General features: G+C 38.1%; 1 protein-coding gene across 3 annotated transcripts; it reads left to right on the top strand.

Annotated features, from left to right (window-relative positions):
- Window positions 1-78: 78 nt before the first annotated feature.
- LOC131663693 (transcription factor E4F1-like) lies at window positions 79-18,359 on the top strand. 3 transcript variants are annotated; one of them, XM_058934234.1, is made up of 8 exons: window positions 79-692; window positions 11,315-11,848; window positions 11,951-12,265; window positions 12,347-12,635; window positions 13,081-13,128; window positions 13,819-14,046; window positions 14,450-14,803; window positions 15,521-18,359. In XM_058934234.1, exons 2-8 carry the CDS (start codon window positions 11,385-11,387, stop codon window positions 15,653-15,655), a joined length of 1,833 nt encoding a protein of 610 aa, XP_058790217.1. In that variant the 5' UTR covers window positions 79-692; window positions 11,315-11,384; the 3' UTR covers window positions 15,656-18,359. The 3 variants fall into 3 exon arrangements, with proteins under 3 accessions (XP_058790217.1, XP_058790218.1, XP_058790219.1); XM_058934235.1 differs by having other exon boundaries at window positions 80-692; window positions 14,450-14,770; XM_058934236.1 differs by lacking the exon at window positions 13,081-13,128 and having other exon boundaries at window positions 81-692; window positions 14,450-14,770.
- The last annotated feature ends 2,166 nt before the right edge of the window (window positions 18,360-20,525 follow it).

Here is a 20,525-nt window from a genome sequence, read left to right on the forward strand (position 1 = left end):
TCACTCAATAATTATTAAAATGTTGCGAATATGTAGTTATTTGTAATATTTATTATCGTTTTAAATCACATCTATCAAAAGTAAAATAAAGGTTTTAGGGTATAATTAATTGACAAAAGCGACAAATTCAAAATTCGCGCTAGATTGTCGCCATGTTAGACGCAGATCGAAAAGAAGCCACCCGTTGGTTGGTGCTCAGCGTGGCGCTTGGCTCGGCGGGAGAAAGAAGTACATACGTAGACACGCAGGCGCGCTCGTGGCAATAAGGCACGTAGAGTTTCGTGTAGCTACAGAACCATCAGTCCGTGCGGTGGCAGAGCAGAGCGTTCAGCAGTATACGTTCGCGGGGAGCCAACGGAGAGGTGGTAAAAAGTGGCGTTTAGGTAGGGGGTAACGCAGCGAGACGGCTGATCTTCCCTCTCCTCACCCCGAGGGATTCTCACCTGTGACCTGGCCCCACGTGCAACAGCGCAAGAAAATCATCCGGCAACTATCAGTCAATGAAGACAATCAAGTTGAAGAGCAGCATCTTCGGCAAATATCGGTAGCGCATGCGTGTGCTCTTTTGACGTGTCGCTTGGCTCATCGACGAGGACGCTACCGTCCGCTTGCAAGAGAGCAAGAGTACCGTTAGCAGCAGCAGTAGCAGAGGTGAAATGAGAAAGTCAGCGGCCGCTGCTGCTTTCGCTCAGGTAAGCTCTCGTGTTTGTGCAAACGGAGCGAATACCGTACCCTCAACTGTCGCGTGTGCCGAGAGTGAGAGAGAGAGATCTGATGGTGGGGTGCAGAGTAGTAGAGAGACGCGGCGCCAGCACTGGCCGTCAGAAGAGAGAAGGAGAGAGAGAAAGCCCTGGTGGGGTTGGAAATTGCGTGGTGGTGGGCCCCTCCGCGCGCCTCCCGCCTCTACTCTATTTCTCGTGTTCTCTCTCTCTCTTTCTCTCTCTCTCTCTCTATCTCTCTCTCTCTCGACACGGCAGTGGGGGTGTAAACACAAACCCCCCGCGCTCTGCTACCCGGGCTTTTCTCAAAGCACATCACACACCACACTTTTCTTTCTCTCTCTCTTAGCTCTTTGCTTTGGCCGCAGTTACGCAATCGACGCCGCCGACTCTGCTATTTACGGACGTAATGGCCTACGATCAGTACGCCAAACGCCCTTTTACACTTTCCCGCGCTCTAAATCAACGCTCTACTTTTATTAGTGCTATATTTCATCCACTGTACGTTCATTCGATAATATTTTACAATCGTTTTGGGTCGCATTCGGTTATAGTGCACGAGTGAATTCGATTTTATATGCCTGTAACAGAGTGTTTGAGATAGAAAATGAAGAGAGATAGAAACGAGTGTAAAAAGGGCCGCTGCGCGCTGAATACCAAAGCGACGATGGCCGACAGACGAAGCCGAGCTGACGTGTCAACGTGTGCTACCGTACGCAAGCTTTGAAAATGTTTTCACGTGCGTCACGCCGCGATAACCAATTCTTATGCAATAGAGCCAACGCCCAGCCATTGTTTGCTTTTTCCTCCAAAATTCACAAACCCCTTTTACCTATGTTACACGCGCATCGTCGTGTGAACCGCATCGTAGGAGAAAGCGTCGACGTTATTGGCTGCCGTCGTACCTATATACACCACTCACACATACTCATGCTACGAGCTAAGGAGGTCGGACAAGCAGCGGAATTTCTGTCTGCAGTCTCTCTCTCTCTCTCTCTCTCTCTCTCTCTCTCTCTCTCTCTCTCTCTCTCTCTCTCTCTCTCTCTCTCTCTCTCTCTCTCTCTCTTGCTCTCTCTCTCTCTCTCTCTTGCTCTCTCTCTCTCTCTCTCTCTCTCTCTCTCTCTCTCTCTCTCTCTTGCTCTCTCTCTCTCTCTCTCTCTCTTGCTCTCTCTTGCTCTCTCTCGCTCGCTCTCTCATTCGTACAGCTTGCCGTGAATTTATCACTAATGACAAGCCAGTGTGTGTTGAAGTTTACTCGATGTGTCTAACGTTTTATTCCTGTATTTGCACTATCATCTTTTTCGTAAAATTGGATTCCGTTACTGATACAATATCAGTATTTTATTAATTGCTCAGATTTATCTTGCACCATATCTCTATCATTAGTCAATAACAAGCAACATCAATGATGACTATAAATTCTACACTACATGTTAAAAACGCGTCCTTCAATGGACGAGTTCGAATATATCATTGCAAGAAAAATTCATATAAATTATTTTTAATCTGAAGTCAAATCTTATAGTTTCCACTTCTTGATAAATCCAATGGTTTTTTATCACAGAAAAGGTGAAGTAGAGAAAAAAATTTATAATGCTTCATGTACTATCTAAATTGTATTTATTTTGCAAAGTAAAACTATCTACTTTGCAAAAATATTACCTTTTATTCGCAATATTATAAATATTAATGTTGTAATTAATATAAATATTAATGTTGATGTTTCAAAAACTGAATGCATCAACAATGTATGTATATTACCTTTTATTCGCAATATTATATAAATATTAATGTTGATGTTTCAAAAACTGAATGCATCAACAATGTATGTATCTGCACGCGCACTTATGTATTTTTCACGCTCAAAATACTGTGCAAAATACATTCTGCAAATGGTGAAATTTGTTCAAAATATCTTATACTTAACTAGCATATATAATATATTTTTGAATGATCTCATCAGCTTTACAAGTGCTCTAAATTACTCATCAATTAACTAGAACAAAGTGCGCGGCATGCTTTTTGCATTTTATATAGTCTTTTCCGTTCGATCATGAATATTTAGCTAAAGAAAAATAACAACTTCCATGTCCTTATCCTTCTTATAAAAAGAGATGAGTCTTTCTTATGTTAAAATAATAGTAATAACAATAAAAATAATAATAAAAAGAAAAAAAAGAAGATAGGTCTGAAAGTGAAGTTAGTTTATACGTGTTCTCATTGGCAGAGAGGTGATCACGTGAATGTGACAGTATACTGATATGGGCAGCGAAATGTACACGTTCTGTCTGTATAGTTGTAGATCGCAGATCCTAGGTTGTTGTGCACCCTAATATCTATTGATATCAGTCTCATTTAATTTTAATTTAAGTTTATTACAAAAGCAATGTTTATGTTTCTTTTTTGTTTCTAACATGCAATCCCCTTATAAAAAGTGATAAATGCCACGTTGAAGTACTTTATTCGTGATTTGATTATTTGAGTTATGGTTAGGTGATATATTGCTACATGGTGGCAAATAATTATATTTGTATGGTTTCAAATGGCGATTTTAGTAATAAAAATTCAATTTATTACAATTGATCCGGATTATTTTGAAAATAATGAAAGCAAAAAAAGTAGGTTGTAGCGTCATTGCTTTAACACTCATTTTATGAAACTAACAAGTAAATCATTTCGTAAAAGCAAGAGATTACACTTTGAAATTGCTCTATTTTATGTTACTAATCAATAATCTGATTTTCGAATGTATGCTTGAAATAAATGTTGTAATGTCACAATCTTGATTCTACAAGTAAAATAAACGTTTAATGATAATTTGACCCATATAGCTGAAAAAAAACTAAAAGAAACGTGTTTTACTAATGTACATTGCTCTGCTGTGATATGTGTTTTGTAAAAAAAATTGAAAAATACACCTTTGAAAAAAGTAATTAATGTTAAGTAAGTTAATTAATATAACAATAAGAAATTAAAACGAAAATAAAAGCACGCAAATCACATCTGATCCTATATAAAAAACGATACCTTGCCGAGTGAAGTCTCATTCGAAATTTAATTTGCTGAATGCAGTTATGTGAAAATGATCCAGTGTACGTAGTGTATAATAGAATTTTTTTATATTTTAACAAGTTATCAATTTTTTATGTAGGAAACACTGATTTCTTATATATATAAAAGTAATGATCTGCCGAACGAAGTCATCTTATTCGTGATCTGATTCGCTGAAAGTATTCACGTAGGGCACTGTTATGAGTAAATCAGCACTGAATAGTACGCCGGGGCGTTTATATCGATTTATATTCAATCAATTAAATGAATTAAAATAAGGTAAAAGACAATAAGCTCACATTTTCTCAACGGCTTAACCTTAAAATAATACGATAAAGTAATCTGAATGCAATCCATTGACATTTATCACATCTATATTGACATATACGTTTATTGAATATCATTATTGTAAAGTTTAGCTTTGGATAAACATCATCAACAATGAAAATAATTACACATCAATATTTCAATAAAATATTGTGAATTGATTTTGGTTATATCTTACGGAAAGCTTGCAATCATAAACCAGTATGTTGAAAAATAAAGAAAATTAAATTATTATATACATCTAACGGTAGTATTTATTTGAAAAAAAAATCTAATTTGCGCTGCATATTATTTATATAGCTAAATATCTTAAAATCTATTATATTTATTTATAATTATTGCTAAATTGGCAAATGTCAACGTATAGTAGGCGTCTCAAAGTGTGTTTTGTTTTCAATGCATTTTAGAATTTTGTTTATTTCGCCTATAACAACTTGAATTCGATTCAAGCATGAAACTGAATATTACTGAACACAAACAAGAAATGAGCGCGCAGAGCGCGCTCGACGACACTAGTGTTTTATTAACCAACACGGCCGCTGACTTAAATCGATTCCATTGAACGCGCGGCATGCTTTTTGCATTTATATAGCTGTCTTTTTCGCTGGATCATGAATATTTAGCCAAAGAAGAATAACGACTTCCAAGTAACTTATAATATGAATCGTTGAAAGCTCACAAACACAAAAAGTGTACATAATATAATCAAATCAGAAGTGCTCATTGTGCACTGTATAGTCGTCGCCTCGAGCCGTTTTTATTGGGCGAGGGTTATGTCTAGTCGTCACTATTTCAATGTTTAACCATCAATTCACTTGTTGTTATTACGTGCGTTACAGCTCTAGAATACGTTTTTGTTGCCCCGTCGATAATACAATATAGCCCATCTTCAATTAAATTAATAATTTTCATCCAGAAGAGAAACTGAATGTTACTCAAAACAACCAGCTAAATGAATTTCTGATTCTCCTCATTATAGAATTGATGGTTCGTCGCTTACACATTCGCGTTATGTCTACATATGCGCGTGTGTGTCCGATGCCGAGCGTTGGCGTCGCCTTTTTTTAATGTAGAAAATCGATAAACTGATTTTACGTAACCAGTTGATATTATACATACCTAAAATGTATATACATAAAATCAATCATTCGACGGTGCATTTCGTTTATTTAAATACTTTAATGTGTCGCACATGGGAATGCGCAAAATTTTCATTGACGCGTCGAAAAGATAGGTAGGGAAAAAAGATCTCTATCATTGGACATTTCAAAACTTTCGCTGATTGTAGTGCAAGTGTAATCGTGACTGTATCCCACCTATTTGTGCCGTTCTGTAGATGCTTGACTTGTGCCTTTCGTTCCCGTCGTTACCTGCAAATATTCACCGTAAATTTTATCTAGCTCACGCTCGTGCGCTACGAGAAAGCTCTTTCCTCCTATTTCCTACTTTTCTCTTTCGCCACACTCATGTCAAGTACGTGACATTCAATTTTATTCTTGCTATGCTATTTGTACTACCGACTTTTTCTTTATTATTGAGAAAAAAATGTAAATTGCTCCGCGAGTTCGTGTTTACGTCATTGCAATTTATGAAAAATCAATTAAAATTACGATTGATGTGTAGATTACAAAGTAGGTTGAAATTTTCCTACTGCGTCATGGCAAACTACAAAAAAAAGCCAATTTCGAGAAAAAGCTAGATGATTTTACGAAATTGCATATTGCCATTTAAAAATGAATCATTCTTTAAAAAAATGAATGCAAATATATATATATCGATTATTATGAAGAATCATAAAGAAATGCAAACTTATCATTAAACAAACGTAAAGATACCGAAATGGAGCAGTACAATACGAACGATATTTTGATTATCAAAGTTTTGCTCAATATCATTCCGCGTAAGTGTTCGTAAGGCCATCACGATTATCACTTGAATGATAATTTTGATGTGCAAGAATTCTTTTTAAATATTTTCAACTAAAAACCTCATTTTATTAAATTAACGTAAACAGGTCACATTCAATCCGAGACTTTAGGAAAATAAAAACGGAAGCATCCACGCAACGGTGTCCAAATCCATGAACCTGTAAAACATGAAAAAAGTAAAAAAAAAGAATTCCATAGAAACGAGGAGAGGAGCAGCGAGCTAATAAGCACAGTGCTAAGGCTAGTCAGTAAGTATAGCTGCGTGTGTGTACGGTAAAAAGCGTTGCCTCGGCGGCCATGTTCGGCAGCGCGTGAAACTGTGTGTTGCGCATGCGCACTGCGAGTGCGCGGCCCGTAGCCGCAGCTTTCCCTCTGCCTTGCCTCGTCTCACTCATACACCCGTATAACAGACACCACGCAAGCAACTCGTTCGAACACTTGCTGGCCGTTCCCATTTAACTGTTCGCACGATTCAGCGGCGGAGTTGCTGCTGTGAGCACTGCAGGCAACAACAGTCGAAAAAAAATTAAACGGAGTACAAAGTTCTTCTCTCACTCTCATACGATAGACCAATCTAGATATTGCTGATCAGTTTCGCGGGGCAGAGTTAGAGACACACGGCACTGACACTGTGCGTCGTGTGGAAACGGACAGGAAGCAACAGCATAGGAGCAGTTTTCTGTGGATGGTAAGCAATTGTGGCGGGCGCGCAGTACGGAGCACGTACGCTAACCTCGAAATATCGCGAGTAGCCTACTTGGGAGTAGAAGCGGCGGGTGTATATATACGTTCGGCCTCCCTCCTCGGGGCGGATAAACTTGGGGGATCGCTACGATGCACTCACGGCGGCGGGGCTCCCTTCTTTTTCTAGACCCCCTACCCTAACCTCTCTCTCACTCTACTCTACTCGACTCCCTCTCTCACATTCTCTCTCTGCTCTTCCACCCTTCCTGTCTGTCCCTTCGTCAGCCTGCTGCCGTCCGAGTGCATCCACACTCTACTGCAGCAATACCGTGATGCGTGTGATGATGACGTGGGCAATGCTTCTTTCATCGCGACTACTTTGTGGTACGTTCGTCTGTGTGAGTGTATCATATACGTGACTCTGGTTCGCGTGGTTGCAGTGCCTTCAACAATGGCGAAATATCACGCACACCAGTGATGACGACACCAAGATGTCTTGTGTGCAACGTAGTCGTTTTTAAATAACGGTTCGCTGTTTGAACGTGGCTCAGAAGATGACACTGTTACCAAGGTGTCAGGTTGCATGTCGAATGTCCGTGTGCTTTCATAACTGCTGATCTGGGAGAAGAAATAAATAAATATTGAGAACGCAATTGCAAATGGTGTAATATCGTAAAAATCTTGCTAGTTGTTTACGCTCCAACGAGTGAAGGTTTAATAATGACCGTGAAACGGTTTCGGTTAAACAACGTTCGTAAATAACCAGTTATTTGAACAGTGTATTTTTCAATATGCTCTGTTATGAAACTATTGTGACGGCAAATTTGTGTAAGAATCTTGACAGTGTATTATGTGCGACTGACTAGTTACCAATTTGGACTGCTGGAAATTCATGGAAGTAGTTGTTGGTCACTATAAATATGCTATCAATTTTCCAAAGAGCTCGTTGCTCTAAAATTATTGATGAAAGGTCTCATCGTTATTTCAATAATATTTCGACCATTTTGAATCCTAATAATAATCCATTCCTAAATGTTACATCAAATGTAGAGAAGTGGACACAGGAGTAATGCGGTTGCAATTACAGAGTCAATCAATTAAATTAATTAAATTTCTCAACTACACTACAATAACGTAAATATTTATTGCATTAACAGTATTCCACAAAGACGCTACGTTTACTATATTACGTTGATAAAAAATAAAGTTTCTCTCTTAGAGTAACCTTGCTCCTGTTATGTGACCGTATAGTCTAGAAATATATTCCTTTTTCATTTATAGACAGCTCGTTTTCTTAGAAATAAAGTGCACTGAAGAAAAAAAAATAGAAAATACAAATTCTCACTCAACAATCACGTAAAGGCGGAACTAAATTCAAACCAGTAGTAAAATCTCACGCAAGGGTAGGTAGTAGCGGATAGACCGGCAGAACAGGCTGTTCCTTCCTCGATCGACAACAGCCACGCAGGGTACTATTAGAACGTCGACTGCCGGTTCACACGCGCGGCAGCGGCTGCTCTCTTGACACGTAGAGAGAAAAGAAGGGGGAGATGAGAGAGACGAGGGTGGGAACCCGCTGTGGAGAGGAAGATTTTCGTGGGGGGTGATGACACGTGCTTTGCTACTCGCGGGGAGGGGGCGCCGTCAACTTGCTTGGTCAAAGTCACAGTGAGAGAGAGAGAGGTCGTACCTTTTTTCAGAGCTTTAACGGTAAGTGGGGGAGCAACGCGCGCGCGGAGCGGGAGTTAGCACGTGCTTTTTCAAGGCTCTCCGGGGTTCGGCAAACCAGGAGCTCATTGCTTTGGTGTTTACTTCGAATGATTTACGTACCGTAATAGTAATGCAATATTTCAAACAATAGTACGTTTATTTTTTTGTAATAACCTACAAACATTTGTAGAATATTTATAGATTTCAATTGATATCAAACATGATCCCGATTAACTTTACGCGTCAAAGTGCCGTAAAAAAAAGCGAGTAACGATGAATTATGTAAAAAAGCTCCGAATATTATTCGAGATGAAAGCCTCGAACAGAGAGATATGAGAAGGGAAGACCGATATCGGTTTTACAGCGCCCAGGTAAAAAAAGAAGAAGAACGCTAGGGTGAAAGCTGTCGACGGAACAATAAGCATAATACGAAAACGAAACACCTACCCATAGAGGGTACGAGAGAAAAATAAACGTTAAACCCTCCAGTTTTGCTCTTACCACCTCCTACGGCACATTTCGTAAATCTACACATACTCGTCGGATCATGTATTTTTTTTTCCAATAACAAAGACTTCTCGTACCCACGTAACGTTTTCGGAGTTTCGTAATTTGATGTGCACGCGAAACGAGACTACAGAGCGTAATCAAAACAAGACTGCAAAACTCGCAACTACACCACGCGGTTTCTCACTTCTCTCTCTTTTCCGTTCATTCATCTCCGGCTCGTTCTATCCCCGTCAGGTTTTTCTCCCGCTCTCATTCGTGTCGGGGCTTTTCTCCCTCTCCCATCACCTGTGACCCATACCCCACCCCGCTTGCATGCACCCCGCGGCAACAGCTTTGGCAATTCTCTCTCCACCTCCACCTACGTCCACCTCTCTTCCGAGATATCGTCGCCGCCTGCCGCTAGCACGAGTGGGGCTCTTTCTCTCTCTCTCTCTCTCTCTCGTTCGGTCTGCGTGTCGTTCACTTCTTTGTTTTGCTCCGGTGTTCGTTGAACCAGCTTGTGCCTTCGATATCAGCTGTTTCCTTTTGTTTTCGTTTGTTCTCGCTTACTAGCGAAAATTCTTAGGAAGATACTTTTTTCACTGTAGCGTACAGCAATAATGCACATGACTTTATATATTCAAGATAAAGACATATTTGGCATTTTAAAATCGAAATAGTGTTTATTTTTTATCTCGATGATTAAATTACAGTCCAAATTTGATGAAAACTCCAGCATCCATAACTTTCCCAAATTAGAGAATCACGAAAGTCACTGAGCCAATGGGCACAGAGTTGGGTGGCATACGGTTCGCTGCTCCCGCACGTCCTATCTTTATCCGTACGCCCTTCCTTCTCTCTCTCTCTCTCTCTCTCTCTTATTCGATCTATTCCCCCACGTGGCTTCCGAGACGCGCGTGACGCGATATCTTACCGTGGGGACTGCACGTCGACAGCCGCTTGGCTGGCTTGAATGCCGTCTCTTGCTACCTAAAAGCGGGGTGGGGGCGGCCGTGTCAGTGCGCGGGGGTGAAGTGGGGATTCTCGCTACTACTAACTCTGCCTACCCCACCTCTCACACTCTCTCTCTCTCGCAGTCCCCCCGTTCCTTCCTTTCAACACTGTTATGCTCTCTTTCTCTCGCCAGATCAGACTACTATCTATAAGCGAGCCCTTTTGTACCTTGCGGGTTTTACTGTTTGCGAACGGTTCAAAATTACGAATATATTAATGCTCACGTATGTCTCTCAGACTTTTGAGAAAACCCCCGGATGAAAACTGCATGTAATTCTCGCTTTCCGAGAGATTTCCCAAAAGCAATCGCGAAAGCTGTGAAAAACTGAATTCACATCGCGACTTTGAAAGAAAGCACGAAGCTCTCGCACGACGATGGCAATGGCTTGCAAGCTAAACGCTGCGACGGGCGCAAGCTCTCTCTTGGGCACGTCGCGCGAGGCGAGTGCGAAGCGCACGTGGCCAGCTCGCCGGCTATATAGGCTCGCTCCCCCCAAAGTGCAGTCGCAACACTCCTCCCCCCGCACGCCACGGCACGCTGCGATCGCGGAAGAAGGGCTAGCTGCCGGTTCCCTCTCTTCACGCGATGTCTGCCTGCTCACCTACCTGTCTGCCCGCCTGCTTGCTTGCCTGCCTGCCCGCTCGCCCGCATGCCACCCTCGCTCGCCTCGCCAGAGAAGAAAGTCACGCCGCCACCGCCGCCGAGTTATATCCCACCCCGTGACGCTCGACCACCCTGCTGCTACCCATGTCGAATGGGACTGTGATGGTGGATCTGGATGTACGCCGGTGGGGAGCACTTGTGCAACTTGTGCGCTTACGTGCTTGCTGCGCTCTCTCCGTTCATTGCTGGCGTCTGCAGTTGTCCCGCTTACACCTCACGATGATCGATTAACCCCCGGATAGCTTGAGTTAAAGCTTTTTCGAAGGCTCGCCTTTCCCTTTCAGATCTCACAAGTATCGATGTAACAGGCAACGCGGCAAGCTCGAGTGGCCTTGTATTAGATCGCTTCGAGAGATGAGTTGAAAACGGAAGGGGGGAGAAAAGAGAAAGAGAGTAACGCCGCGTTCGCGCGTGTGGGAGTATGCTGCTGGTGGCAACGAACAAGAGGTGGACGAGTATAGGATATGCGAATAATGTGGCGCGCAACTAATTTCAACAGCCGACGCGTTCAATGCCGCCGGCACGCACGGGGATTACATCGCTGCTTTTCGAGAGCTTTGCCGTGTCCCCGTCGCATTGTTCCTACTTTACAGGCAAACTGGGAAATGCTTTCGAGAGCATAAATGTATCATCTCGACCTGAAAATGTTTACTTTGTAACGACGTATGAATGAAGAGCTGAAAGTTGCCCCGCATATAACTAACCGAATACAAATTATCTGATTACAGGCACGCTAACTGATCGACCAACTTCATAGTTAATTCACCAACTGCCCCTTCCCCTTCTGGCAGTGAAGCAATGAATTTCACGCCGTTCCCAGGCTTCACTACGGGCTCGCTGCCGACGGGCACGGTGCACCAATTTGCCACTGCCAAGTTCGCGCAGAATTTGACCACTGGCGGGCAAGTAGTAGGTGTGCTGTCAGGTGGCGAAGGTGGCGTACATTATTTGCGTCCGGTCGACCCGAATGGTTTCACCGTTGCTCAAAGCGCCGGTAACCAGCAGCAGCAGATCATCACTCTACCTATCACCGTCCCCGGCAAGGATGGCACTCAGCAGCAGCAAACCGTGCAAATCCAAGTGGTCAATCCCAATGTCTCCCAGAGCGCCAACAGCAATGACCAACCCAAGTACATACCCATCTCGCTCAGCCAATTCCCACAGGGTGCTGCCACTGTACTCACCGTGGCGTACAGTCAACAGGGCAGCGACGGCGTACAGATACAGGTGGCACCACAAAACACCGTAGCTACCACGCAAACGTCAGTATAAACTTTTTGCCTTTTACCGCATTTTTCTCTGCTCTTTCTTTCCTATTTTTTTCTTTTTCATTCTTAATCAATTGCTAACTTAATTTTCCACAGCTCTGAGCAGACAACTCAAAGTACATCAACGGCAACAACGACAGCTCAACAGACTATACAACAGACAGTGCAATTGCCCGGAGCGCCAGAAGGTCTAACGGTGGTCGCTCAAATACCCCACGACTTGATTTTACGCGAGGCGATCGAAGAGTCCAAGGAGACCGAAGTCAAGACGGAAGCTGGCACGACACCGGTCGCCCTCATTAAGAGGGGTGGTGTCAAAGGCCAAGGTAACCAAAGTACCGAGGAATTCATCGCACAGATGCAGGCGGGGACCTGGCCCATTACCACCAACGTTACAGATTATATCACGAGGTATACATTTTTCAAATAATTTAATTTTAACTAGAGACGTTCGTACGGATGAAATAATTCCAATGAGATTTGTCGTTGCAGGTTACAAGGAGGCAGTACGCTACCTCTCACGTTACAGCACTTCCTTAAGTTCTCGGAAACGATAAAGCGCGAAGCGATAGTTGAAACGAGTCCTCTGGGTGCAGACGGCCTTGAAGCTACGGCAAGTACGGGTACCGACGGAACTGTCCAGATCACAGTAGCTGGTGGTGAGACTGAAATTATACCCGATGTCACCGAGGAGGTCACGGGTGAGCCTGGTGCCAAACCCAAACGTAAGAAGAAGTACAAGAAAAAGCCACCCAAGCCCAAGAAACCTAAACCAGGACAGGTGTGTAATTTTTTCTATAAGTATTTATGAGCTTCGCTTTTGGAAATTGGTGGCGGGGTTTTTTCTCTTTTCGATTGTTCGCATTGAATTATCGGCTGCTGGTTAACCTAGATTTTTCATTTATTTTTGCTCATAGCAAAGATACTTTTTTTGTTAATTCATTTTGTGGGATTTTTGTTTGATACTTAACGGTTGTGAAAAAAAATATGATAACATTTTTCTTTTAGAATTCAGCGAACTATTTTCTCCTCTTTTCACAGCGAATTTTTCCTCTTGTTTGTTTAGAAGTTTTTAGGTTGAGGTAACTGTTTCAGCTGATAATTTTTATGTAGAACATCACTAAAGAATACATTTCTATGAAGTTAACGTAAGAAACACAAAATCTTACAAAGCGTTTTTTCTCTTTTTATTGTTTTAACACACTCACACACTTGCGATGGTACAGATGAACTTCGTCGAATGTGCCGAAAACTCCAAAAGTAGACGTTTTAAGGTACAGCTGTGTTTTTGAGAAATATTTCTTTATAACGCTTGTATGAACGTTTTTTATTAATTATTTTTTGGTTTACATTTACTATTTGATTTTATTTACGAAAAATTTGACATGACCATATCTTTGTTTATTGGTAAAACATGCACTGAGACTATGTAAACTTTTACTTTTTGGAGTTGTTTTACTCGATATTCTTAATCTAACTAATAGTACCATTCAAATTGAATTCATAGTCCAGTGACTGGCAGCATTACCGATTGAACAAATTTGAAATAAATAGTCTTTTTTACATGTACATATCATCGGAAATCCTATGCAACTTTAGTTTTCATAAACTGTTGCAGAGGTAACAATATAAATAGTAATCAAATTTTAAAATGCTTGAAAAAAATTAAAAGATCAAAGTAGCTATTTTGACAGAAGTTTATTTAGTTTCACGCTTTTACGGTAAACCAAGCAAGAAATATATAGAAATAGCTGTAGTTGATTTATATTTCAGCTTTGACTGCTAATTGGTTTACTAAAAATATTAATTTTTTATGAAGCTATGTGTACCGTTAGTTAGTGTCTTGCAAACAAACTCACTATAATTTTTTTTATTTGTTCACTTTGTTGATATTGAAAAACAAAAATCTTGTGCAATGAGCATTGAAAATATTGATCAATAAATATATATTCTCATTTTTCTAGGTGAGTATCGTAACGGCTTTGGACGGCACGACGTTATTCTGTTGCCCCCAATGCAACATGGCATATCCCGAGAAGGAACTTCTCGAGCAGCATTTAATCGGCCATAAGATCGAAAGGCGGTTTATCTGCGATATTTGCGGCGCAGGACTGAAACGCAAGGAACATTTAGAAAGACATAAACTTGGTCATAACCCTGATCGACCTTTTATTTGCTCCGTTTGTATGAAGGTAATTTTGACGTCCTATTCTTTTGAATCACTTATTTCTGGTTCTCAATTGTAATTATGTATTCATTGTAATTTTGTATTTTTTAATCCGTATTACGCTGTACAGTATTTTTTTTTCATTTCATGTTAAAAATAACAGAAAATTTAATTTTTTTATAAAGACGAGTTACGCGGTGTATATTGACACGATAGATTAATGTAAAAAAGGAAATAATCAAGATTAAAGTTCATACTATTGATATAAATTTATACTATTTATATAAATTTATACTATTTATATAAATTTATACTATTTATATAAATTTATACTATTTATATAAATTTATATTATTTAAAAAACTTATGTTTATTCTAGGCTTCCATGGATTGTAAAATTTATACTTATTCTTGGTTCTATTTTACAGGGCTTCAAGAGGAAAGAACATCTGAATTTGCACTTCGTCATTCATAGTGGTCAGAAGACTGAGGTGTGCACAGAGTGTGGCAAAGCTTTCTACCGCAAGGATCATTTGCGAAAGCACGCTCGCAGCCATTTGGCGAAGCGAGCCAAAGAAGCTGATCCTTTATCGACTGGTGATGCGGTTCAAGCTCAGCAACAAGCCCAAGCACAGCAACAGGCCGTCGCTGAGCAACAGGCACAAGCGCAACAGCAGCAACAACAACAGGAACTTCAACAGCAACAACAGCAACAGCAAGTGTCAGAGGTCCAGCAGATTCAGATTCAAGTATGTTCGGAGAAGGGGATTCCTTATTTAACTGTCACCCCTAGTAGCCACGAGAATCTTCTAGGCTGAACCTCGTTTACTGCGCAATTGTTGTTGTATTGTGTTTATCCAAGAATCGCCTTTGTTTTTCGCTTGCTTCTTGTTTGCACTGCCTTGCTTCATTCCTTAATTTTAATGTTTATTATTATTTTTTAATGTTTATCAAAAACATTAAATTCAAACGTCGCAACATCATCGTCACTTAATGATATTTTTTTATTTTATAAGATGCATGTAACAAGAGCAATATGTCGTTGCTATTTTATTATATACGACTATCATGAAAACGCAATTTTTCGTTATGTATAAATAATTGTAAGTCGGGTATAATGTACATTAGTCATTGAACATCGAACTTCGAAAAGAGGACATTGAGTGTATGTGTTTGTGTGTATGTGTGTACATATATATGTATGTATGTATGTATATACATACGCATACATACACGTGCGTGCATGCACACATACACATACGCACACGCACATACATACATAAAAAAATGGACAATAAAAATTTGTATAATGAAAAATTGCTTTTGTATAAAAAAAATACCCGTCATAGTAAATAATGTCGATCACTTTACTTTAATGTTGCATATGCTTGTTGTTCACTCATACTGAAGCCTTGTTTGTTGTATGTTGTCCAAAAACTTGCGTGTTTATTTCCTTACTTTGTTTGAACGTTAGCTTTACAAATTTTTCCAACTCTTAGGTGGGCCAAGGTTCTCAAGCGCAAATACATCAGATTTCCGTGACTGAAGGTTCGACGGTTGTTCTACCAGCTGGTACCGACGCAGGAGCCATCACGTTACTTCAACATCATACACAACAGCAACAGCAACATTAGAATCGTCGCTTGTGCGCGAAAATAACGCCCGAAAGACACTAACAAACTATGAACTGTTGAATTGAACGCCTTCCGATGAGAAAAAAAAAACGTGTAATATAAGTTCTATCATTTCGTTAGGCTGGGTGATGGCTAGTTGCGTGTGCAGTCTCTACATTAGCGACTATATTATTTGGGTATTATCGAGTTAACGCGTGCAGTGTTGTAATAAGAGAATTTGTTGATATAGCTACGATATGCTGGTGAAAGCGAAACTAATAAGTTTTGTTTGTTTATGTTTTATTGATGATTATGTAACACGACAATTGTATGAAATTTTCACAACATTGGCTTCGATGAGGAACTTAACTAGATTTAAGTCATTTCATCTTTAGAGGCTTATCTTTCCTACGAACACGCATTATGTAAGTAAGGACTGGTGGCTCTTTGTAGAAAGTCTTTTTTCAGTATATTTCTATGTCAGCAATTGTGTGTGTAACGATAGCACACCAAGTACCAACTTTAATATGTACTCTAAGCATTTTTATTTTATACGCTCCATCATTTATGAAATTACCTTTTTGATGTTTAATTTTGACACTTCGATTTTGGTTTTGCTTTTTAATTAAATGCATTAGAAATAAAAGCAATTTTATTAGTCTACAAAGGATAATGGGCACTTGCAAACGTGCTTCTGTAATAAAATGATTGATCGATGAGTTAAGGAATCATGCAAATAATTGGACAAATTCTATGATGAATATATCTCTTGCAAGTTTTTATTCTGGATTCCAATATTCTTTACATGTGAAGAAAAGTATTGTGACCTAACTCATCTATAAATTCGTTTAATATTGACTACGGAGAAAAATGGTTTTTCTAGACCAAAAGTGATTTCTCATTTTTCAATTAGTGATCACTAAAACGTAATTTATGACATCATAAATAAGTAGCTAACTTCAATATGTGCTATTAAAATGTCTACAATTATATAGGAAAATGTAATGCAAAACTTACCAAAATAGATTTTTTGATGACATTTATTGCAATTTGATAATTTAAATGGCACATTATCTATTTTATATGCTATATTTTTTATAAATATATTTCATATTACATGAAACTGAATGAGAATACCTTATTCTTTTGCGACAAATTATACGTTAAAAAGAGTAAAAATTATTGTTTATATCTTATGTTTTAGAAAGTTAAATAAAAACTAAACTCAACAGATATGTCTAGAGAGTAACCAAATTTTACCCACAAAAAGCTACCTGTCTTGACTAAAAGTATTACTAAAACAATTTTCTTTTTTTCGGTAAATAAATGACACTACACATGACTTTTCTAATGAACGTTATACTTTATACTCAGATAAGTAGTGCTAAAATTTTCGTTTGATCGTTACCAATTCATAGTAATTCGAAAGTGCACTGTTAGTTTTTAACGCATTGACTGCTGACTCGTGACTCATTAATTCATCATTTGTTCTCCAAATCGGTAAACTTCTCATTCTATCAACATCGTTATTTAATTTTCTTAAACGATTTTTGCATCGTCCATATTGAATTATGTGATCTTAAAAACGTTTTCAACTTGAATCTTAAAAGAAAGTTTGAAGTTACAAATTTTTTATCATTGAAGCGCATTTTTCAAGCGTAATGTTCATTGTAGCTATATAATTCATTTGACATATTCCTGAATTTCTTAGATTATTGGATTGAATTTCAACATTTAGTTGTCAATATCGTCAATGCAAAAACTGATTTGAATGAAAGTGTACACGGTGATGAGAATTATTTAATAAAAAAAATGAAAAAATACGCGTTGTAGCGTAAAATTGTTGTAGACAGTAAACAAAGTCGAACGTTCACACATTGTAATCAAATACACGCGTCACTAACGTTTTATTGAAGCGAAATAGAGGTAATATGCCCTTTTTCTATTTTTACGTCAATACAACCCATAACATTAACAATAATATGTAAATCTATGGCGTTGAAAGTTTTTAATGCGAGGATAAAGATATAATAACAATATACATTAAGATGAAATGTACCTATAGCAAGTATGTGTGTATATGTATGCCTGTGTGTGTGTGTGTATTTTTGAGAGTGACCAGGATTCGTTAGAAATATCGGTCTTTGAGCTGATTTGGTTTTAATATCTAACAGGATCGTTGTGAGGGACTGATTCAAAATTGTAAAATTCCAACACGAATTGTACAGTTGAAGGTAAACAAGCACAGTTTTATAAGTTATTTTTCTTTTAACGTATGTGGAAAAGAGTAATATGGATGGGTAAAATGTAGTATTACCGAGTTTTTTTTTCATTAGTAATAATTTTAATATTGACACAATGTTTTTTACAGTGCAATATTATATTTTATAAATAAAATAATGTTATGCCATTAACGACATCAATCGGAGTGCGAGACATTGCATATTTTATTTATCCAGTCAAATTGTCGATGATAATTTATACTGAAGTTGGAACAATGAAGGTCATTGATCATTCGTAGCTATAAAAAATTCAAATATTTACTAATAATTTATACAGAGTAGAAAATTAAATGGTATGAAACGAACTGATTATATTTTATTGAAATATTACCAATGATTTAGACAGAGTAGAAAATTAAATGATATAAAACAAACTGGTTATATTTTTAATATTTACGTACCAGTTACTCGTATTATATCATGACAGGAACTAAACATCACTTTCTTTATTTAAAAAAGTCTTAAATTATTTCAATCTTTTTTATTTTCAATAAAGCTTTGTTATTGACTTTATTCTATTTTCAGAATTAAATGCAACTTGACTACTGAGTACTGTCTTCATTTTCTTTATAAAATTTCTTATTAATTTATTTATAATTAGTAATAGAACATAATATTTTGTAATATGAAAAACATTATTCATTTGAGAAAAGGAATTTATTCTTTAATTTTTTAATAAATTTACAAATAATTAAATTACAATAGGATAGATCAGCTCTAAGAAACAATTAAACACTCATCCGTTTTTTTCGACGTTTCGCTGTTATTATTGTCAGTCTCATTAGGAACTAGTAATCACAATTGTCAAAATAATCATTAGAAATTTTCTACTTTATTAATAATCATTTTTTCGTCATATATGTTTTCATTTAATAAATTTAATTTGAAGAATAAAAAATACAAATATACGATGAAACTTACTCTACATATGGAAGAGATTAACAACCTAAATTTTCAATAGACCCTGAAAGTTGACAGAGTTATTTTTCAAATTTTAGTAGATGCATAACGTTGTAATCTTCCACTATATAAATAATGAAAAATAAAGAACAGTAACCGTGATGGCTAATGACTACAATTATGGCATATCGTATGGACTTCCTAAAAAATGTGGCTCGATTATTATGTTGCTTGCATTATATTTATACAATGAATATCATTTGTATTCCTTTCACTTATTGTGATATTAGATTTTTTAATATTTTTGTTTATTGCTTCTTCTTGATTATCTTAGTATTATATCTATAACTGTTTGAAAATATGAAGCTTACAAGTGTATTCCCTGATATGTTACAACGGCCTACATATAAGTCAATCATCACCATGAAAACTGCATAGCATCACTGAATGAAATGTTTACAAACAAGTTAGTAAAGTAGAATACAATTAATCATTATTTAAAAAACTTTTTAGAATATTTATATTTTGGTTCATATAGTTTTCTTACGATCAAAGAGTTCTCCAAATTTTTATGTACAATAATGTTAAACTTTTACAGTATTCATTATTTGCTATAATAAATTAAAATTTTATCCAAGTCTTCTAAAATAAAGATAAATTATTAAGAGAAGTTAATTAAATTAAAACAAAAGTTTCATGTTAAATTAAAATTATCTTTCCACTAAACAAATTGAACAGTGAAACTAATTTTAGTAACCAAAGAGATTTTCAAATTTAATGCAATAAAAGTTACATTACTAGAGATTATGCTGTTGAATATGGTAATGAACAAGTAACACAGTATTTATTCAATAGAGATTGCTAGTTCAATGTTCATGATTCCAATGGAGATATCCCTTTGATTATAACAATTAAAGGAATGCATGAAGTACTTATGGAATATATACAGCTTAATATCTAACACTGATTCTTTATGAACTTTGACTGGCATAGAACACAAATGTAAAATTATACTAAAAACAATATCAATATCAAGAGGCTTAATTGAACATTTATATCTCAACAGATAGCATGAAACATAGTTGGTGTTCACTAGCAAATTTGTAGTATTAAACTGCTCTTGAAATATTAATATTAAAACATATTTTATTTTTACCAATATAATTAAGAATATAGTTATATAAAAAAATAGAACTACTATAAATTTAAAAGATTTGAAATGTCATACATTAAAATTGTGGCGGTTGGCGGGCAACCGGTGCCGCCATCACCTAGGCACGACCGGAGAAGCTGCCAACGCCTGCGCTTTGGGTTGCAGGCTTAGGGGGGCCAGGCTTGGGGAGTACGGGATTGGCACAGAAAGCGAAGCGGCTTAATCCTGCTAATACTGCTAATCCCCGCTAAGCCGACTAGCATCCCTAAGCGGCCTAAGCCTTTGTTGCCGACCTGAGCGACGAGAGGGGGCGGCATTCGACCATCGAGCTGGCTATATAGAGGCGACGAGCCCCGCAGCATCCAGAACGAGTGGTACCGTCGAGCTGGCCTTGCTTGCTGTGTTCCGGCCATCGCTTCTATTAAGCAAGACTTTTGCTTGCGCCGGGTGCAGCAACGCGCTATATCTGCGACACTCTGTCACTGGACGCCCGATCCAACTAACTATACTCCTCTGCGAGAAATAAAGCGCTGACTTCGTCGTAACTCTCTCTCTC

Source organism: Phymastichus coffea, unplaced genomic scaffold (assembly GCF_024137745.1).
Source record: "Phymastichus coffea isolate CEN01 unplaced genomic scaffold, Cenicafe_Pcof_1.1 PCOF00038, whole genome shotgun sequence".
Classification (NCBI taxonomy): Eukaryota; Metazoa; Arthropoda; class Insecta; order Hymenoptera; family Eulophidae; genus Phymastichus; species Phymastichus coffea.